The sequence below is a fragment of the Staurois parvus genome, unplaced genomic scaffold, assembly GCF_062004578.1.
Source record: "Staurois parvus isolate SC_StPar_1 unplaced genomic scaffold, SC_StPar_1.0 ptg000171l, whole genome shotgun sequence".
Taxonomy (NCBI): Eukaryota; Metazoa; Chordata; class Amphibia; order Anura; family Ranidae; genus Staurois; species Staurois parvus.
The window spans coordinates 1,306,537-1,327,207 of record NW_028317967.1 but is presented as its reverse complement, the minus strand read 5'-3'; the positions used below and the strand labels follow the sequence as shown (position 1 = coordinate 1,327,207).

At 41.1% G+C, this 20,671-nt stretch overlaps 1 protein-coding gene across 3 annotated transcripts in view; it reads right to left on the bottom strand.

The window, feature by feature from the left end:
* The window catches only part of LRRC9 (leucine rich repeat containing 9), a 235,793-nt gene that overhangs the window by 137,218 nt on the left and 77,904 nt on the right, over positions 1–20,671 (bottom strand). For all 3 annotated transcript variants that reach the window (XM_089676540.1, XM_089676541.1, XM_089676542.1), the window contains exons 12-14: positions 8,293–8,469; positions 2,638–2,749; positions 854–971 (exon numbers count right to left, since the gene is read on the bottom strand). In XM_089676540.1, the coding sequence (XP_089532666.1) occupies positions 854–971; positions 2,638–2,749; positions 8,293–8,469 (407 nt within the window). The remainder of the gene's footprint in view (positions 1–853; positions 972–2,637; positions 2,750–8,292; positions 8,470–20,671) is intronic.

Sequence of the window (20,671 nt, the reverse complement as noted above, 5' to 3'; positions counted from 1 at the left end):
AAAATTACAAAAACAAAAAACATCAAAATACTATGAAACAGACAAATGTACATTTTCCTACTTTGCTATTAAGTAATAAAAACAAACTTAACTCGTCACTGTCACAATACACCGATCAGTGGCTGCATCTGATTGTCTCCAGCTGCTGACCAATGGAAAATTTTCTAGCATGTCCCTTTGGCAGAAGTTGATTAAAAAGTCAACTTCAGTTGAGAGGGGGAACCTCAATTTACATTTTTGCCGATCCCTGCTGGGTGGGCTGAATTTCAATCAGTGTATGGCCTTGTATTAGATACTGTAAGACAAGAGAATTTCCCCCACCCCTTCTGACAGCCTCTTATATTCTCTCATGATAGTTTACATTTAAAGGTTTATTTTTAGTTACAAAACTGCATTAGTTTGTATATTATATTATATTTGCCTGCAGTTTAGGTTTTAAATCAAACGAATGTATCATTACCTGTATGACTGGCATAGGAAACTGCTGCTTCTGTGTTCAGTCAACCACACACAGAAAGCATATTGCTGCTGATCACACCACAGTAATTTTTTCATGATAATTTTAGTGTCAGAGTAATGCTACAGGCATAAATGAATGAAAAAATTGGGAATGACAGCGAGTATCCCGTTTCAAGGAAATATATAAAAGTGTTATTTTATCGGTTTAAATAAGCTCACTGAACCATGTCCTTGTGTGGAAATACCCAACACATTTCGCCATGATTCCCAAAGCAGTTCTGCAGAATGTGGTACATTCAATGCTTGTTACGCTAAATTGCTACAAACATAGAACAAGACCCAACTGTCATCTGTAATTTATTATATCGTCTACATTGCACTGTAATTAGGTTACCATGTTTAAAATGCTCTGGATCATAATTTGTCTCCACGGTTCTTGCTTGCCCCGATGTGAAAGTCTCACAAAATCCCAAACTGTTGGAAAGATGAATGCCTTGTTCTTGTTCATGCGGCTGTGACAAACACAACATGACATGTTAAGGACCAAAACAATTGTACACAAAGCAAAGAAGCTTAAAGGGTAACCCCACTTTCATTAAAAAGATCATATAACATATGTGCAATGGCAAGAAGGGCCAATTTGTAATTAAAGTGTATGTCTAGCCAAAACCTTTTATTTTTAGTTTTTGGGTAGAGTGGGGAAGGTCAAAATAACCCAGTCAGCTTTATATTGCCAACAGGGGCTCAGATTGAACCTCACTTCCTTTCCTGCTGATTTTTTTTTTTTACTAGACTGGAAGTGCAAGGAACTCTTTAACATCAACACAGACAGAAGTAAAATATCTTTTTTTTATTAGAGTAGGCGAAGTCTAGATCCCCTGCTTAAGTTTCTGTCTGCCTGTGTGTGGGGAAAGCATTGCCATCAGGATACGAAATGAGGGGAAATCTCTCCAGCTGAGCCCGGGTAGCAGTAAACACACAACTGGAGTTCTAATCCTTCCATACGCCATCACAAACTATAAAAAGTTTTTAGCTTAACACACGCTTTAACGTTCATCTTCACTTGGTAATCCACACCCAGCTATGATGTTCTAAAACAGCTAAAAAGTTCAAAATGTTTTTTCTAACCAGGGTAACTGTCATTCTTTACATTGGGTGTATACAGAACCCTCTAACAGAATAGAATGTCCTGCCCATATATAGTTACATAGTTAGTCTGGCTGAAAAAAGACCATCCAGTTCAACCATTAAAAAAAAAAAAATTTTAAAACTATACCCACAGTTGATCCAGAGGAAGGCAAAAAAACCCAGCAAAGCATGATCCAATTTGCTCCTGCAGGGAAAAAAATTCCTTCCTGGTCATCCCTAGACCATTCAGAGTATGAATCATTAACCACTACTCTTTGAATACGATCTTTTAGCCAGTTTTCTATCCATTTACATACATATTTTTCCAAGCCCGTAGACTTTACCTTACACATTGGCTGTGTGTGGGGAACTGTGTCAAACGCTTTTGCAAAATCAAAGTATACTATATAATTGGATTAGTACATTTTCAGGCAGTTTTTCCTAACACTGGAGCAGATAATGTGACTATCATGGCCAGACCTCACCACTCATTAATCAGGAAGAAAGAAGTGGATGAACTATACACGTGAGGTTCGGACAGCAGAGGTTCAGAGACTATACTGACGTTTGCTGGAATCCTTCCAACATATACTGTACAACACATATCAACAGGGTTGTTTTTTCCTCAACAAAAGAATTCTGGTCCATTGACAATGCAGGATAATGAATTAAAATGAGCAGATGTTGTAAGATGATCCTGTGGTAACTTCAATATTATAAAATACATAAAAAAAACGCAACAGGGAAAATATGCAGTTCCAAGAACTCAAACATAGATATCTCACCAATGGCATCCTAAAGAGATATAATAAATTGTCATGTGGTTTAGCTCTTCAGATTCTACCATAAACTGAAATATTGGTTTTGGTTGGACTGACACTTTAATAGTGAGTAACATATAAAACAAACCAAAATAGTAAGGTTCTTTACCTACTGCATTAAGTTGGTCAGGTTCAATATTTTTCAAATACTAATCAATCAGAAAACATATTTATGAGGAACATCTTGTCCATCTTACACAATTCTATTGATTGCAAGATCATTCAATACCTTAAATGTTTTAATGAAATTAAAGCCATCCTCAAGAATGTGCAAAAGATCTTTCTTCGCAAAACTAGGGTCAAATGTGTAAAAAAGATATTCCAGCATCTTCTTGTAGTTTCTAGAAAATAGAAAATATAAGCAAAAATTTAAGCCCTGACAGCACAGTCAACGGCATTACTTTTTTGATGACTTCAGTCCTGACATTTGTGTGTTACATATGCTTTTGGCTCTCTCAATTGATTTATTAGAACGCTCAAAGACAACTAATCCTAATAGCCCACTGCACAAAGAAATATTCAAAAAAACATATCCTAGATATTCTAAGTAAGCTTGAGTTTTATTTTGGCCTAGACTTATTATTATTATTATACAGGATTTATATAGCGGCAAGTTTGCACAGCACTTTACAATGCGAGGGCAGACAGTACAATTACAATACATTTTAATACAGTAGGAACAGAGGGCCCTGCATGGGGGATGATCTGATGGAGAAAATAAAGTACAAATATTAGGTGGGGGCAAGAAAGACTTGTCTGAAAAGATGGGGTTTCAAGGATCGTCTAAACATAGACAGAGTAGGAGGCAGTCAGACAGATTAGGGTAGGGAATTCCATAGGATGGGAGAGACTCAGGAGATGTCTTGGAGGCGAGCATGGGAGGAAGAGACAAGGGAGCTAGAGAGCAGGGGGTCTTAGAAGGAACGAAGAGAGCAATTTGGTTGGTATTATGAGACTAGGGTAGTGATGTGGCTGGGGGCTGAATTGTGGATGGCTTAGTAAGCTGTTGTTAGGATTTTTAATTTACTTCTTTGGGAGGGATTGGCAGAGATAAGTAGCAGACGCTGAATGGTTGGTAAGGTGGATGAGTCTAGCAGCAGCATTCATGATGGACTGAAGAGGGGATAGTCTACAGTCAGGTCCATAAATATTGGGACATCGACACAATTCTAACATTTTTGGCTCTATACACCACCACAATGGATTTGAAATGAAACGAACAAGATGTGCTTTAACTGCAGACTGTCAGCTTTAAATTGGAGGGTATTTACATCCAAATCAGGTCAGGTGATTGACTTGGCCATTGCATAACATTCCATTTCTTTCCCTTAAACGCTTTGGTTGCTTTTGCAGTATGCTTTGGGTCATTGTCCATCTGCACTGTGAAGCGGCGTCCAATGAGTCGTGAAGCATTTGGCTGAATATGAGCAGATAATATTGCCTGAAACACTTCAGAATTCATCCTGCTGCTTTTGTCAGCAGTCACATCATCAATAAATACAAGAGAAGCAGTTCCATTGGCAGCCATACATGCCCACGCCATGACACTACCACCACCATGCTTCACTGATGAGGTGGTATGCTTAGGATCATTTATGGACCTGACTGTATATAAAGGTAATCAAATGAGGAGGTACAAGTAGAAATAAATCCTGCGCTGCCACTAGTGATTAAATTAGCCTCCCATTCGTGATGGTGACCCACAATAGAATGTGAGCTCTATATTACATGATATAGACATATAACCTTTAAAAGTGCCCCTCCGTGTATCCCTGTAGCGGGGAAAAAAAAATTACATTCCTATATAACAAGCTTACTTAATCCAATGCTAATTACCTGTGCTATATTAGTGAGAAAATGTGCATTTTATGTACCAATCAAAAACACCAATGTACCCAAATTAAATCAAAACATAATAATGTAAATATACATAAATAAACTGCACTTAATGCAAATCTGAAAAAGTCCCAGTGCACCACTTTCCACATTTAAATATTTAAAGTTCCAATGTGAAAGCACTTTCTACATCCACACATGTGAAACAAGATGATTCAGTGATCAATCTTCTTATCTATAAAGATCTTTGTGTTAAGTGGTCCACTTGGAGCTCCCCCTCCAGAGCCCCACTCACCCCAAGATGTTGACCACCTGCATAGGTAGGTAAAAAGACGCATGTATTTATGTATATTTACAGTATTATGTTTTGATTTAATTTGGGTACATTGGTGTTTTTGATTGGTACATCAAATGCATATTTTCTCACTAATATAGCACAAGTAATTAGCATTCGATTAAGCAAGCATGTTTTATAGGAATCTAATTTTTCCCCCACTATAGGGACAAACGGAGGGGCTCTTTTTAAGGTTATATGTCTATATGATGTAATATAGAGGTCACATTCTATTGTGGGTCACCATCACGAATGGGTGGCTAATTTAATCACTAGTGGCAGCGCAGCATTTATTTATACTTGTATTCACACATTTGTTTGTATATACACGTGGTATTGCTAGCAACAGCCAATTTCTCCATACATTCATTTCCAGTCCACGGCGCAGGCTCCATTTATACATGAGGAGGGAGAAGGTGTAGATCGAGTATAGGAAAGAGGTCCAAGAACAAAACTTTGTGGGACCCCGATGGAGAAAGGAAAAGGAGAGGAGGAAGTGAGATTGTAATTGATGCTGAAGGTGCAGTGAGATAGGTAGGAATAGAACTAGTGAGGAGTACAGTCATAGAAACCAACGGAGTGGAGTTTTCTGAGAAAGAGGGGGTGATCCACTGTGTCAATGCAGAGAGGTCCAGGAGTAGCAGTACAGAATAGTGTCCTATGGTTTTAGCTGTTGGTAGATTGTTTGAGTTTTAGGAAAATAGTTTCTGTGAGGTGTTGAGAGCAAAGTGCAGACTGAAAAGGATGAAGAAGGTTATTTTCACTAAGATGGTCACGCAGTCAGTTGTAGACTAGGCGCTCAAGGATTTTGAAGGCTACAGCGTGGTTGTTCAGTTCTGGGAGGGCGTCATAGGATGTCCTCCCAGAACACGCCCCCCCATGCACCCCTAGCGCTGTCAGTAATTGCTGTGTCCTACAGACATAGCTGATCAAATGACATGGTAAAAGGCCAATCACAGCGGCCTTTTACCATGTGATCAGCGGTGTCCAATGACTGGCAAATGTTACAGAGGACACTTGCACTGATCACTAGGGTACTGATGATCAGTGGCGCCCAACAGTGCTGCCCATCAGTGCCACTCCTGTAGACATGGAGTGACAAGGGTGAGATGTCTGTACAGCGGAAATCTTATCACAAATTGTTTCGATCTTATTTTTTAAGTGATTGGTGATCTTCTAGTCAGTGATTGAGATAGTGGGTGGAGGCAGTGGAGGAAGAAGTAAACAGATGAAGGTAGAGAAGAGTTGATGGGGACTGGATGAGGTGTTAACGGGAGTGGTAAAATAGATCTGCTTGGCAGCGTGGAGGCAGGAGTAATATTTTTGAAGGGCAGATCTATATTGGTTGAAAGTGAGCGGGTAATTGTGTCTAGGATGGATGACAGTGATCTATTATAGACAGAAGTGGCTAGACTGCGGCAGGACAGTGGTGAGATTTTGTCAACGAGCTGGTCAGTAGCAGAGTAGAGGCGATTGGAGGTAGAAGACAAGGAAAGAGCGAAGCTAATAAGATAGTGATCAGAGAGAGGGAAAGAACTGTTGGAGAAGCTGCATGGAGTGCATAGGTAGGAGAATACAAGGTCCAGGGTGTTACCGTAAGCGTGAAGAGAAGCATATACCCATTGCTTCAGGTGAAAAGAGGAGGTTAGACTGAGAAATTTAGAAGTAGCAGGAGTGTTAACATTAACATGGAAATCAAAGTCTCGAAAAATGATTGGGGGAATTTCAGAAAAGAGAATGTAGTAGAGACTTTTTGACATTCCGAGTTAAATAGGCATGCGAGTGCAAAGGAATATGGTTCTCACCTAAAGTTGAAGGCAAATCACAAATGAACCAAGCTTAAATCTACTCCCACTTCTTTTCTAAGCCTATTCTATCTCCCCTGTAAAAGGAAAGATGCCTATACCTACCTATTCTGAACCTGCTCCAGTCCAGTCACATGATTTTTCAGGCACTGGCTTCAATGAAGAAGAGAGATCACCGACAACAGCTGCAGAGTCTGGCCCATGACGTCACCCATAGGCTTACTATGGTGTATTCCTTGTCAGCTGTCCCACCTACAATAAAGCGGGCACTGGAACCCGATCGTGCAACCAGACCGGAGCAACTTCAAAATAGGTACGTATAGGCAACTTTCCTTTTACAGGGTGGAAAGAATAGGTTTAGAATGGGGGTAGATTTAAGCTTAGTTTGGTTTTGTTATGACTTCCACTTTAAGAAAGTAGTCACTAGTTCAATAATGGTTAACTTGTACTGTATATCTGAGCAACATATTAAAAAAAACATATGCTGGTCAACTCTGCAATAATACAGAGTAATGTACACTATATTGCCAAAAGTCTTGGGATACCCCTTCAAATAATTGGATTCAGGTGTTCCAATCACCTCCATGGCCACATGTGTATAAAATCAAGCACCTAGGCACGCAGACTGCTTCTACAAACAATTGTAAAAGATTGGGTCGCTCTCAGCAACTCACTGAATTCAAGCATGGTACCGTGATAGGTTACCACCTGTGCAATAAATCCAACCGTGAAATTTCCTTGCTACTAAATATTCCATGATCAACACTTAGTGGTATTATAAAAAAGTGGAAGCAACTAGGAACAACAGCAACCCATGTAAACTGACAGGGGGTCAGCGTATGCTGAAGCACACAGTGCGCAGAAGTCGTCATCTGTCTGCAGAGTTAATAGCTAAAGACTGCCAAACTTCGTGTGGCCTTCAGAGTAGCACAGCAGTGTGTAAAGAGCTTCATTGAATGAGTTTCCAGGGCCGAGCAGCTGCATCCAAGCCTTACATCACCAAGTGCAATGAAAAATATTGGATGCAGTGGTGTAAAGCACACCGTCACTGGACTCTAAAGCAGTGGAGACGTGTTCTCTGGACTGACGAATCATGCTTCTTTATCTGCCAAACCCATGGACATGTCTGGGTTTGGCGGTTGCCAGGAGAACAGTACTTGCCTGTTTTTCAGGGGTTGGGCTTGGCCCCTTAGTTCCAGTGAAGGGAACTCTTAAGGCATCACCATACCAAGACACTTTGGATAATTTCAGGCTCCCAACTTTGTGGGAACAGTTTGGGGATGGCCCCTTCCAGTTCCAACATGACTGCACGCCAGTGCACAAAGCAAGGTTCATAAAGACATGGATGAGCGAGTTTGGGGCGGAGGAACTTGGCTGGCCTGCACCTCAACCCGATAGAACACCTTTGGGATGAATTAGAGCGAAGACTGCAAGCCTGACCTTCTCGTCCGACATCAGTGCCTGACCTCACAAATGCGCTTTGTGGAAGAATGGTCAAACATTCCCATAGACACACTCCTAAACCTTGTGGACAGCCTTCTCAGAAGAGCTGAAGCTGTTATAGCTGCAAAGGGTGGGCAAACTCAATATTGAACCCTACGGACTAAGACTGGGATGCCAATAAAGTTCATGTGTGTGTAAAGGCAGGAGTCCCGATACTTTGGGCAATATAGTGTATTTAACACTCTATGAAATTTTTATTTTTTACATTACAAATTCTATTTTACATAAAACATTTTTTTTTAAAAAGACCAACAATTTTGAAAAAAAAAAAAAAGACGTTTTCCCTAACTTTCTGTTACATCAAAATAAAATGCTAGAATGTAGAGTAAATGATACAGAAAATATTTTTCTAACTCCTTAAAAAAAAAAAGAGTTGTACTGATGAATACTGATGAAACAAACATACTCATTGGCAGTGCTGTCTTCACCATCCTGATAGTCTTGCACTCTGTCCTCAAACTTGGATCGAAGGATTCGGTTGTGCACTCTGACTATTCTGTTTATTTTCACTCCAGAGATTCCATAGGTTTTAAAATTTGAGGCACAGAAACGGGATAAAATCAGGTCATAACAGGATTTGAACCTGGTAGATGCAGAAAATAATGTTACTGAGCAGGAAACAGAACAATCTGAATACAAAATAAGTCAATAAATGTCATATACTCTAGGCAGGGGTGTCAAACTGGCAGCCCTCCAGCTGTTGCCAAACTACTGGTCCCATGCGGAATTGTAAGGCTGACAATTACAAGCATGAGTCCCAAAGGTAGAGGAATGAAGGGACTTTTTGAAGCAGCTGGAAGGCTGCCAGTTTGACACCCCTGACTCTAGGCGAACCACTATCACCAGTCCATTGTAAATGACTCCATTTCTTGCTACCTGCCATTTGTACTTCCTCTGTAATCTCCTATCCAAAGTTCAAATGTAGTACACACAGGGTCAATATTGATGACTAACTACTTCTGAACAAAGATGAAATGTTTTCTTTTCTTTATTGTCAACTTTTATCCATGTACTTTGTACACTGAGCTAAGTAATGGATGAATATTCACTTGGTTTTGTAACACTTGTAATCAACTGCTTAGATTTTTTTTAAGGGTGAACAAAATGAGTTGCAGCTATCTTCTAGAAAGAAATTCCATTTTCCTTAAAGCATAAAAAAAAATCCCCCCCACCAGGCAGTGAAAAAAAAAATAAAAAAACTTTACTTTCTGCCCCTCACAGTTCTTTCTTCACCACAAAATGCCCTTAATCTTCCAGATTTCATGATGTCCAGTGTCGCTCAATCCAGTTGAAAAAGGAAAGGCTGTACAGGATGCACCTACGGTATATTAACCATCTGTGGTGAAACTCGAAAAATTATAATATCATGCAAAAGTTCATTTATTTCAGTAATGCAACTTAAAAGGTGAAACTAATATATGAGATAGACTCATTACATGCAAAGCAAGATAGCTCAAGCCGTGATTTGTCATAATTGTGATGATTATGACTTATAGCTCATGAAAACCCCAAATCCACAATCTCAGAAAATTAGAATATTATATTCAATCAATAAAACAAGGGTTGTACATAGAACAATATCGGACCTCTGAAAAGTATTAGCATGCATTTGTACTCAGTACTTGGTTTGGGCCCCTTTTGCAGCAATTACTGCCTCAATGCGGCGTGGCATGGAAGCTATCGGCCTGTGGCACTGCTGAGGTGTTATGGAAGACCAGGATGCTTCAATAGCGGCCTTCAGCTCTTCTGCATTGTTCAGTCTCATGTCTCTCATCTTTCTCTTGGCAATGCCCCATAGATTCTCTATGGGGTTCAGGTCAGGCGAGTTTGCTGGCCAATCAAGTACAGTAATTCCACGGTCATTGAACCAGGTTTTGGTGCTTTCGGCAGTGTGAGCAGGTGCCAAGTCCTGCTGGAAAATGAAGTCAGCATCCCCATAAAGCTCGTCTGTGGAAGGAAGCATGAGGTGCTCCAAAATCTCCTGGTAGACGGCTGTGTTGACCCTGGACTTAATGAAGCACAGTGGACCAACACCAGCAGATGACATGGCTCCCCAAATCAACACAGACTGTGGAAACTTCACACTGGACTTCAAGCATCTTGCAGTGTGTGCCTCTCCATTCTTCTTCCATACTCTGGGTTGTTGGTTTCCAAATGAGATGCAAAAGTTGCGCTCATCAGAAAAGAGGACTTTGGACCACTGAGCAAAAGACCAGGTCTGTTTTTCTTTACCCAGGTAAGACACTTCTGACATTGTTTGTTGTTCAGGAGCAGCTTGACAAGAGGAATACAACATTTGAAGCCCATGTCCAGGATCCGTCTGTGTGTGGTGGCTCTTGATGCACTGACTCCAGCCTCAGTCCACTCCTTGTGAAAGTCCCCAACACTTTTGAATGGCCTTTTCCTGACAATCCTCTCCAGGCTGCGGTCATCCCTGCTGCTTGTGCACCTTTTTCTTCCACACTTTTCCCTTCCACATAACTTTCAATTAATGTGCTTTGATACAGCACTTTGGGAACATCCAACTTCTTTTGCAATTACCTTTTGAGGCTTTCCCTCCTTATGGAGGGTGTCAAAGATGGTTTTCTGCACAACTGTCAGGTCAGCAGTCTTTCCCATGATTACGATTCCTACTGAACCAGACTGAGAGACCATTAAAGGCTCAGGAACCCTTTGCAGGTGTTATGGCTTAATTAGCTGATTAGAGTGGAATACTTTGAGCCAGTGTCATTAGTACAGCGACAGTGTAATTAGCACTGATCACTGTATAAGTGTCACTACTGATGTCAGTGTGGTTAATACAGAAAGCAGGGCTTATGTCATCACATCAGTGCTGCTCTCTGTATCATCCCATTCCACCAACCCCCTGCATAAGGCCGAAGAGGAGGAGGACCCAGCACATCACAGTAAATAGCTTCAAACATGCTTGGGACAAGCATAGATCTATACTCAGACAAAAACATTGACGTAAAAAAAAAACAAAACAAAAAAACGAAACGTATTAACTGGCAGAGATTTCTGCATCCACATCGATCAATGTGTTCAGCCCAAACGAAAAAAAAAAAACCATTTAATGTGTGCCCACCATTAGAAGTGGGTGGATGCAGGGTGGTATATTCTAATGGTGGGCATACCACATATTTTTTCTGGCAGAGATTTCTTCTTTTTTTTCCCATTCAGCCCACAGGCTGCATTAAAAAAAAAACAAAAAAAAGTAGCATATATACCCAACAAGGACCAGCGACGTACTGGTACATCACTGAACTTTGAGTGGTTATACCAGGATGATACCTGGAGCTGCAGGCATCATTCTGGTATTGTTTATTTCAGCCAGCGATCAGCTTTCATGTAAAAGCAAACCTAGTGGCTAATTAGCTGCAGGATTGCTTTTACAAGCAGCAAGAGAAGAGGCCCCCCGCTACCTTCCACGGCTTTCTCAGGCAGTTCTGCGCCATCGGGGGAACCTGAGAATGCAGTCAGTGTTTCTGCCAGCTGACCATAGGCCTGATTGGAGACCAGAATGGCGCCAATCATCTCTGTAGTCTAGGAACTCAGAAGCTACAAGCATTTCATCACTTCAGTTTCGCAGGATAAAAACAATTTTTATAAATTGGAAAAGCATTTGATCACACTGATCTTGGTGAGTTCAGATGATGTAAAGCAGAGGAGATATCTAGAGTCTAATAGACCCCAGATTTCTCAAAAAAAGAATACCTGTCAATGCCTATTGCAGTTACAGGGGATATTTACATTCCCTGTGATAACAATAAAAGTGATAAAAAAAAAAAGAAAGGAACAGTGTAAAAATAATAATAAAAAAGCACCCTCGGTCCCCCGTGAGCGCAACTGCGTGCGCAAGCTTTGACCCCATGTTGGTGTGTGAACAGGGCAGTGATTATAGCACTAGACCTCCTGTGTAAATCTAAAATTGTAGCCTATAAAGGCTCTTAAAGCATCGTCTATGGATATTAAAAATGTAGGCAGTTTGTTGCCATTGCATGGGGCGTGCGCAGTTTTAAAGCATGTCATGTTTGGTATCTATTTACTTGGCATACCATCATCTTTTATATTTTACTAAATAATTGACCAATATATTGTGTTTTTATGCATTAAAAGTAAAAAAAGTGTATTTTTTTCAAAATATTTGTGTTTGAGTACTATGTGACATAAAAGGCTTGGTCTTCAGGTGGTTAGAAGAATGAGTGATATGTGGTATAAACTTTTATGCTGGGAAAGTAGACACCCCAAACTATTTGCCAAGAGGCATGTTGAGTCAATAGAAGAATTTATTTTTAACCATAAAAATTTTTATTTTTAAGTTTTTGGAAATATATTTTTTTCTTTTTTTAAACAAAGTTGTCACTTAAATAATATATTGCTCACACATGCCATGAGTATATGTGGATTTAATTTTGGGGTGTAATTCCAAATATACTCATGGCATGTGTGGGCAATATACCATTTGAATGACAACTTTATGTAAAAAAAAAGAAAAAAAAGAAATGTGATAGGCAGTCAGAAAGTAAAAGCTGTGTAAATTTCAGTATCTATACCATAGTTTTTAGACGCTAATCTTCACACACCCAATTAATATGCATTTATTGGGATTTACCAAAGACATGTAGAAAAATAAATTTTGGCCTAAATTTATGATGAAATTTTAGTTTATTTGATAATTTTTATGACAGAAATGAGAAAATATTGTTTTTTTTCAATATTTTTGGTCTTTTTTTGTTTATAGAGTAAAAAAGAAAAAAACACCCAGAGGTGATCAAATACCACCAAAAGAAAGCTCTATTTGTGTGAAAAAAAATAACTTTCAATTATTACAGTACTGCATGACCACGCAATTGTCAGTTAAACTAGCGCAGAACCGTATAGCAAAAAATGGCATAAATTCCAATATCTATTCCATCGTTTGTGGACGCTATAACTTTCACACAAACCAATTAATATACAGTTATTGGGATTTGTTTTACCATAGACATGTAGCAAAATACATTTTTGGCCTAAATGTATGATGAAATTTGAGTTTATTGGATATTTTATATGACAGAAATGAGAAAATAGTTTTTTTTTTCTGTCTTTTTTTGTTTATAGCGCAAAAAATAAAAACCCCAGAGGTGATCAAATACCACCAAAAGAAAACTCTATTTATGTGAAAAAAGAACATACATTTCATTTATGTACAATATTGCATGACCACACAATTGTCAGTTAACCACTTGCCCTCCAGAGCATTTACCCCACTTCCTGACCAGGCCATTTTTTGCGATACTTTAACTGACAATTGCGCAGTCATACAACGCTGCACCCAAAGAGCCCAGAGACTCTCATTAAATAAAGAGATTACTATAAGCTATTTTCATGTTTTGTTTATTTGTCAGCTTATAATAACAAATGAGCAGTATTGATACGTACAGAATGAAAAAATTTGTTTTGTCTCAGATCAATTGGTTAAGTAACTAATTTTGTTTCATTGCATTCGTAAAGAAATTTGTATAGTTTTTTCTTTTTATTAGTTTTCAAGAGTTGCAGCCCAAACAAGAAAACAAGTGGTCTAGTGCACGTGGGAGCAGACCACCCAAACAAAATAAGTGCACAGTACCAGCAGTATAATAGTACAAAAGAAAAAAAAAAAAAAAGAACAAAAACCAAACCACTCCATGTGTGTGGCTCGTCCTAGCGTTACATAGATGCAATCAAATATAAACCCAACACCTGTCCCCCCGAAAAGGACAGGATAAAGAAAGGGATACAATCACTGAGCAGAATCTACCCCCAAAGCATTGGCTCAAAAAAAAAAAAAAAAAAAAAGTCTATGCTGCAGTGGCATCTTCCAGCCACTTTGCCCAGATTTTGTCAAATTTGTGGATGTAGCCCCTATTTGCGTAGGTGTCTTTTTAAAGTGGCAATCTGGAATTGACTTGCTGCTTCCAAAAAGCGATGGTAGGAGCTAACAGCTTCTTCCAGTGGAGCGTAAGTACCTTCCTGACATAGAACAAAAGTAAATCAATTAGCATCCTGCCGGCCGTCGTAGGGGGGGGGGAAGCCCTCAACAAGGCCCGGTAGACAGATCTTTGGAGAACGAGCGAATGAAATCTGGGACACCGTGCTAATGATGTCCACAATTCTTGCCCAGTACGAAGTGATAATGTGGCAGGTCCAGAAGATATGAATAAAGTTCCCTATTGATTGGTTGTGTCTCCAGCAGATCGGGGAGACAGCAGGGTTGAGCCTATGGAGCTTGTGAGGGGTATAAGAGGTTCTGTGTAAAATTTGGAACTGAATAAGACTTTCTCTCACGGGAACCAGCTGTTGAAATGGAATGTCCCACATATCGGTCCAGTTTTCGTCATCCAGATCCAGATAGTGCAGAAGCCATTTATGCCTAAGAGAGGACAAATCAGGGAGTGCCAGCACGAGATCATTGTGAAGTGTTGAAGCCAGCCTCTCCAGAGACCACAATCAGAGTAGTGCTACCAGGTCAGTACATTTGAGCTGTAGTTGGGCGATAGGGGAACTGGCCGTCAACGGCATGAGCAACCTGCAAGTGTCGAAACAGGTAATGAGTGGAGGTATTATATTTGATGCAGAAGGAGGTAAAAGACATAAGAGTTCCATTTTCAACTATATCTGAGATTGTTCTAATCCTAGATTTTGCCCAGGCTTGTGGGTGTGGCAGGGCATACAACTGGTGCAAATTTGAGTTATTCTAAAAGCAGTGTGTAACCCGGAAAGGACTTGTGTAGTGGGATTCAAAACAAAGACCTGGCTTTGATTGTGGTTATCATGGGAGGGGGGGTAAGGGAGTACCAAGCCTTAAGACTGCAGCAAAGCAATACTTGGAGGGCTTCCAAAGAGCCCAGAATTGCTGCTTCCAGCATCGTGCAGGAGTTGGGTGGTCACTAGCTGTGTTGCAATAAAATATTTATGATAGTCTGGGAGTGCTAAACCCCCATGGTCGCATGGGGTTGTTAGTTTGTAGCACAGGGTTTGAGGACCCCAAAAGGAAAGAAGAAAATTACAGATTTAATTGAGTGAAAAAGGCTTTGGGGAACCATTGTGGAGAGAGGCGGAACAGGTAAGTAAATTTAGGGAGGATTTTCAGTAAATTATTGCGTCCTAGAAGAGACAGCAGAAGATTGCCCCATGCCTTCAGCCTGGCCTTAACTGCCTGCATTACCTGGATTAAAGTGAGAGACACAACACCACCCAGGTAGCAACATTTTTCAACCCACTGCAACGGAACATCATTATGGGAGTGATCCAAGGCACCAGGGTCAATGGGAAACAAAGTAGACTTGTGCCAATTGACACGAAGGCCTGTGACCTCCAAAAAGGTGTTAAGGACTTGAAGCGCTCCTATCAGGGATGGACCCACATCACGAAGGAACAATTAAAGGTCATCAGAGTAAAGGGTGACCTACTCCTCCACCCAGCCCACTCGAAGTCCTCGAACTGCAGAGGAGATACAGAGGGCCCCAGCAATGGGTTCGACTGCCAGAGTGAACAGGGTTGGAGAAAAAAGGCAGCTCTGCCTGGTGCCATGGGAAAATGTAAATGGAGAGGGCACACAGCCCCCCCAAAAAAGTGAGAAAGTGAAGTCAGGGGCAAGGTAGATGTATGCAAATGGCAATAATAATCAAAAATTCCCCCAATATCCCCTCAGTAGAGGATACCATGGAACCAATAGCAGAATGTATTGCTGAGATGTAAGTGATGGGTCTATCATGTTGACAGCATGGCAAAGAAACTACCATTCCTCTCAAGCACTTCAAGCATACTGTCTGCTAGTATGTATGTCTAGCCTAGTCATTTCTGCCATATGTAAGTGTAGATCCCTCTGAGCTGACATCAGGGAGTCGAAATCTGTAGAGGTGTGCATGGTGGAATAAATGGTGGAATAAATGGCAGCCCTATTATCCACCTCATGATGCAAGACCGAGACTTTGGAGGCCTGTTCAGCTCAGATAGCCGATATAAGGGAGCCGATATAAGGGAGCCGATATAAGCCTTGAAGGCATCCCACACCACGCCAGGGGAGGCAGACCCCTCGTTAGTCAGCCAAAATTAAGATTGGCACCTGAGAGGTCCATCAGAGCCATTGGGAAGTGAACAGACAAACCACCAGGGAGATATTCTGCCTTTTAAATGTCTGCTAACAAGGAGGGGTTTGCAAATGCCAGGTCAATGAGCAATGATGTTTTATGTGATGTAGAAAAGCAGGATTAAACCCTAGAAGAGGGATTCTTCCATCTCCATATCAAATCAGCCGCCTGTGCCCATACCCCAAGGTTTCCGGAGTGAGATCGAGAGTGCAGAGGTCTATCAAACTCAGGAGACAAAATAGCATTAAACCCCCACCATGATTAAGAGCTTGGCAAGCAAAATCAGAAGATATTTTATCTAACACCATATATAATAAAGTGTCAGAGAAGGGGGTGGCACATAGAAATTCACAAGAATATATTTCAGGCTCCACAGACTCAAAACCACCACCACATATTTACCCAGTGGTTTTGTATGTATCACATCTACCACACAAGGAAGAGATTTGCTTATCAACACTGAGACACCTCTAGAAAATTTAAAATATGTGGAGTTAAATGCTTTCTGCACCCATGGTTTTTTTGAGTGCCAGGATTTTGCTGCCCAAAAGGTGTGTTTCTTGCAAAAGTAATATGTGAGGAGCATATGTCTTAGCATATTGAAACATCAAGGCACATTTAAATTTAGAATTAAGCTGTTGGATATTCCATGATAGTACTTTAAAAGACTTGGTGTTCCTATTAATCATGGTTATCCAATAAAACAAGGGAGCTGGGCTAGTAGACCAAGGGGCAGGAGGGGCGGGGACCCTGAGGGCAGCAAAATCAGTAAAAGTAATAAAGTATCCTAAAACCATAAAGGCCTACCATGCCAATGCCCCTCTAGGTCTCAAAAAACAAAAATACCAGAAAAGCAGAGGCTTTTGACCCTAAGACTAGAGTCTAGCTATGAACAAGCTATATCCTATGAGGGAAACCAAACTGGGAGACCCTTGGCAGGGATCAACATGGCCAAAAAGAGTCCAGGGTCCAACTCAACTCAAGGGGCTGAATAAAGTCAAGGGGGTAATTAATGTTCAGGAGGGCGGTATTTTCAACAGGAAACCAAAATCAAGAACACAGGGACATGACCTTAAACTGGAGGAAAGTTCAAAACTAATCTGAGGGCCGGTTCAAATGCAGTCCAGATGCGTTCTTACATGCGTGTTTGTGACGCATTCCGATGCGTTTTTGATGCATTTTTGACGCAGTTTTTATACATTCCAGTTCATTTTTTCCCCCTCTCTTTTTCTTCAATTTAAATAGGGACATGTGCGTTCAAGTGCAATTCGGTGCGTTTTTGATGCATTTTACTGTGTTCCAGTACAGTTCTGTGCAGAAAAAATGCAGCCTGTTCTACTTTTTTTTCTCCAACCAGAACACACTGGAACTATGCCATAAACAACAATATAACCTACTTTCTGTGTATTTTAGATGCAGAAAAAAAAATCACTGAAACACATGTAGTGTTAACTGGCCCTCAGAAAGTCTTATTCTACTCAGTAGTTGATGCTTGGAATAAACTTCCAAGCAGAGGTAGTGAGTCAATCAACAGTAAATAGCTTCAAACATGCCTGGGACAAGCATAGACCTATACTCAAAGAAGCTAACAAATAATAAAAAAAAACAAATACCAAAAAAAAAAAAAACCAACAAAAAACCCCCCAAAAAACAAAACAAAAAAAATTGGCAGACTCGATGGACCACTCTGTCTTTTTCTGCCGTTACTTTTCTATGTTTCTATGTAACTACCAACAGTACCAAGCTAAGAGCAGACAGCAATCTGAGTGAGAGTAGCCAGAAGAATAAATTGTAATCTGGAGAATAGGCTCCGGAAATATAGGGTAAATAGGTAACCTGCATAATGTCTACATGGATAAAGTTGAGGGTGGAAGAAAATCAGTAAAAGAAAGAACAATACGCCATAGGGTAAATAGGTAACCTGCATAATGTCCCCACAGATAAAGTTAAGGGTAGAAGAAAATCAGCAAAAGAAGGAACAATACTTGCTTGCCAAAAGAGGAGATGAAGGATTACAGTCACATCAGGTATCCAGCGGTCACGAAGGCGCAGATGGGAAATATAATCATCACAGTGGTTTAATGGGCATCAATCCAGGACGCAGCAGCATCTAGAGTATCTAAAAAATTAACTGTGGCTCCATCCACCACACGCAGGAATATATGTGCGACCTTTGTCCCTGAGCTGTTTGCCAACCTCCGAGAAAAAGCACCGCCGTTGTTGCACCACCTGGGAGTAGTCCAGAAAGATGGAAATTTTGGCATTCTCATGATGGAGGTCAGATCTGTTCCTAGCTGCAGCAAGAATCATGTACTGGTCTCTATAGTTGAGCAACCGTAGTAAAAAATATCGCAGAAGGTGCTCCCAGGATAGGAGGAGTGGAGGGAAGACGGTTCGCCTGCTACATCACGAAAGTTGGTGGCAGATTTTGTAAGCTCAAGATGGTGGCGAGGAAAGCCTCCGTGAATGCAGCAAGATTGGTACCCTGTGCTTGCTCAGGCAGACCCAGCACTCTGAGATTATTGTGGCATAGCCAGATTTCAGTATCAATAGCCTTTTCCTGCAAAGCCTTAACTTGCATTTGCAGAGCATGCAATTCAGTAGAGTCTGACCAGACTGCATCTTCAACATGAGAAATCCTCTCCTCTGCCTCTGACAAGCTGGAAAGGAACTTGTTAAGTTCATTCAGGATAAGGCCAATGTCAGCAGAGATGTAGTCTGTCTTTGCAGCCAGAGTTTTTTTACAAGCTGTTATAGCCTCAGGATGTCAGGAGTGGTGGGCCCGTCCAGGGGAGGTCTGGGTGCTCACCGACATGGTGGAGGCAGGAGACTGCGTGTCCAAGATTGCCGCTGCAGCTGGTGTGCGAGCAGCAGGCACTGACGTGTGGGCGGAGTGAGTTTTGCCAGACAACATAGGAGGAACCAGGGTGAGACCGGAGCAACGCCGGATGTATCAGTAAGTGTCCCGTGGAGCAATAAGCGATGTAGGCACTGCCTATAATAGAAGAATGTAGGTCGATGCGGAGCTCAGGAGTCGTGTGTCTGCCTTGGTTCACATCCCAGCCACACCCCTCTCATCGTTTAATTCAGTTTTATTTTCAATTCAAATTTTTCCAATGGATTAAAAGTATTTGAATCAAATATATTGAATCAATTTGAATTAATTGTGAAGAATAGCTGCTTCTATTCTACAGTGAAGGAAATAAGTATTTGATCCCCTGCTGATTTTGAATGTTTGCCCACTCACAAAGAAATGATCAGTCTAAAAACTGAATGGTAGGTGTATTATAACACTGAGAGACAGAATAGCAACAAAATATTCAAAAGAAATGCATGTCTAACAAATTATGCATGGATTTGCATGTTCATTAGGGAAATACTGTAAGTATTTGATCCCCTTCACAAAAGATGACCTAGTACTTGGTGGCAAATCCCTTGTTGGCAATCACAGAGGTCAGACGTTTCTTTTAGTTGGCCACCAGGTTTGCACACATCTCAGGAGGGATTTTGGCCCACTCCTCTTGGCAGATCCTCTCCAAATCATTAAGGTTTGGTGGCTGACATTTGGCAACTCGAACTTTCAGCTCCCTCCACAGATTTTCAATCGGAGTAAGGTCTGGAGACTGGCTAGGCCACTCCAGGACCTTAATGTTCTTCTTCTTGAGCCACTCATTTGTTGCCTTGGCCGTGTGATTTGGGTCATTGTCATGCTGGAACAACCATCCACGACCCATTTTCAATGCCCTGGCTGAGGGAAGAAGGTTCTCACCCAAGATTTGATGGTACATTGCCCCGTCCATTGTCCAAATACCCCCAAAGCAGAATGTTTCCACCACCATGTTTGACAGTTGGGATGGTGTTCTTGGGGTCATAGGCAGCATTCCTCCTCCTCCAAACACGGCGAGTTGAGCTGATGCCAAAGAGCTCGATTTTGGTCTCATCTGACCACAACACTTTCTATTTCAATGGTTTTTATAAAATTTTAAACAGTATAAACAGAGGCAATAAAACACGCCCACGCAGGGGCTATCAATTGCACAGATAAACAATATGCAAAATAAAAAAAAAGGAAAAACAATGCTCTAATGCCAACAGGGCAAAAGGTACGCCCACGCAGGGGCTATCAATGGCACATAAGTTACAAAACAGTAATGTAACTGGTTATAACAACTAAATGCAGCTGCCCAGTCACACCAAAAACAGAGAGAGAGAGAAAAAAGAAAAGAGAGAAAGAAAAGAAAGGAAAAAAAAAAAAAAAAGGGGTGGGGGCAAAGAGCAGGGATTCAAGAGCGCCAACACCGAACGCCATTACATCCCCAGACTAGCCGGGGGGAGTGAGGGAAGGGCATATTGCAACCACGGCTCCCATATTTTCAAAAATTTACGTTGGGAGTCGTTGCGGATACTCGACATCTGTTCGTTGAGCATCATAGTGGTCATACGATCCCGCACCCCCTGAAGAGGGACAAACGGACTCTTCCAGGCCTGAGCAATTGTTCTAGTGGCGGATAAAAACAGATAGGAAGCCAACTTCTGCTGGTGAGCTAAGAGGCCCGGTATGGGGCAATGAAGCAAGGCATACCGAGCATCCCGGCGTATGGAGAGATGGAACAAGGTGAAAAGGAGGCCAAATACACGAGACCAAAAACGAAACAGTCTCGGGCATGACCACCA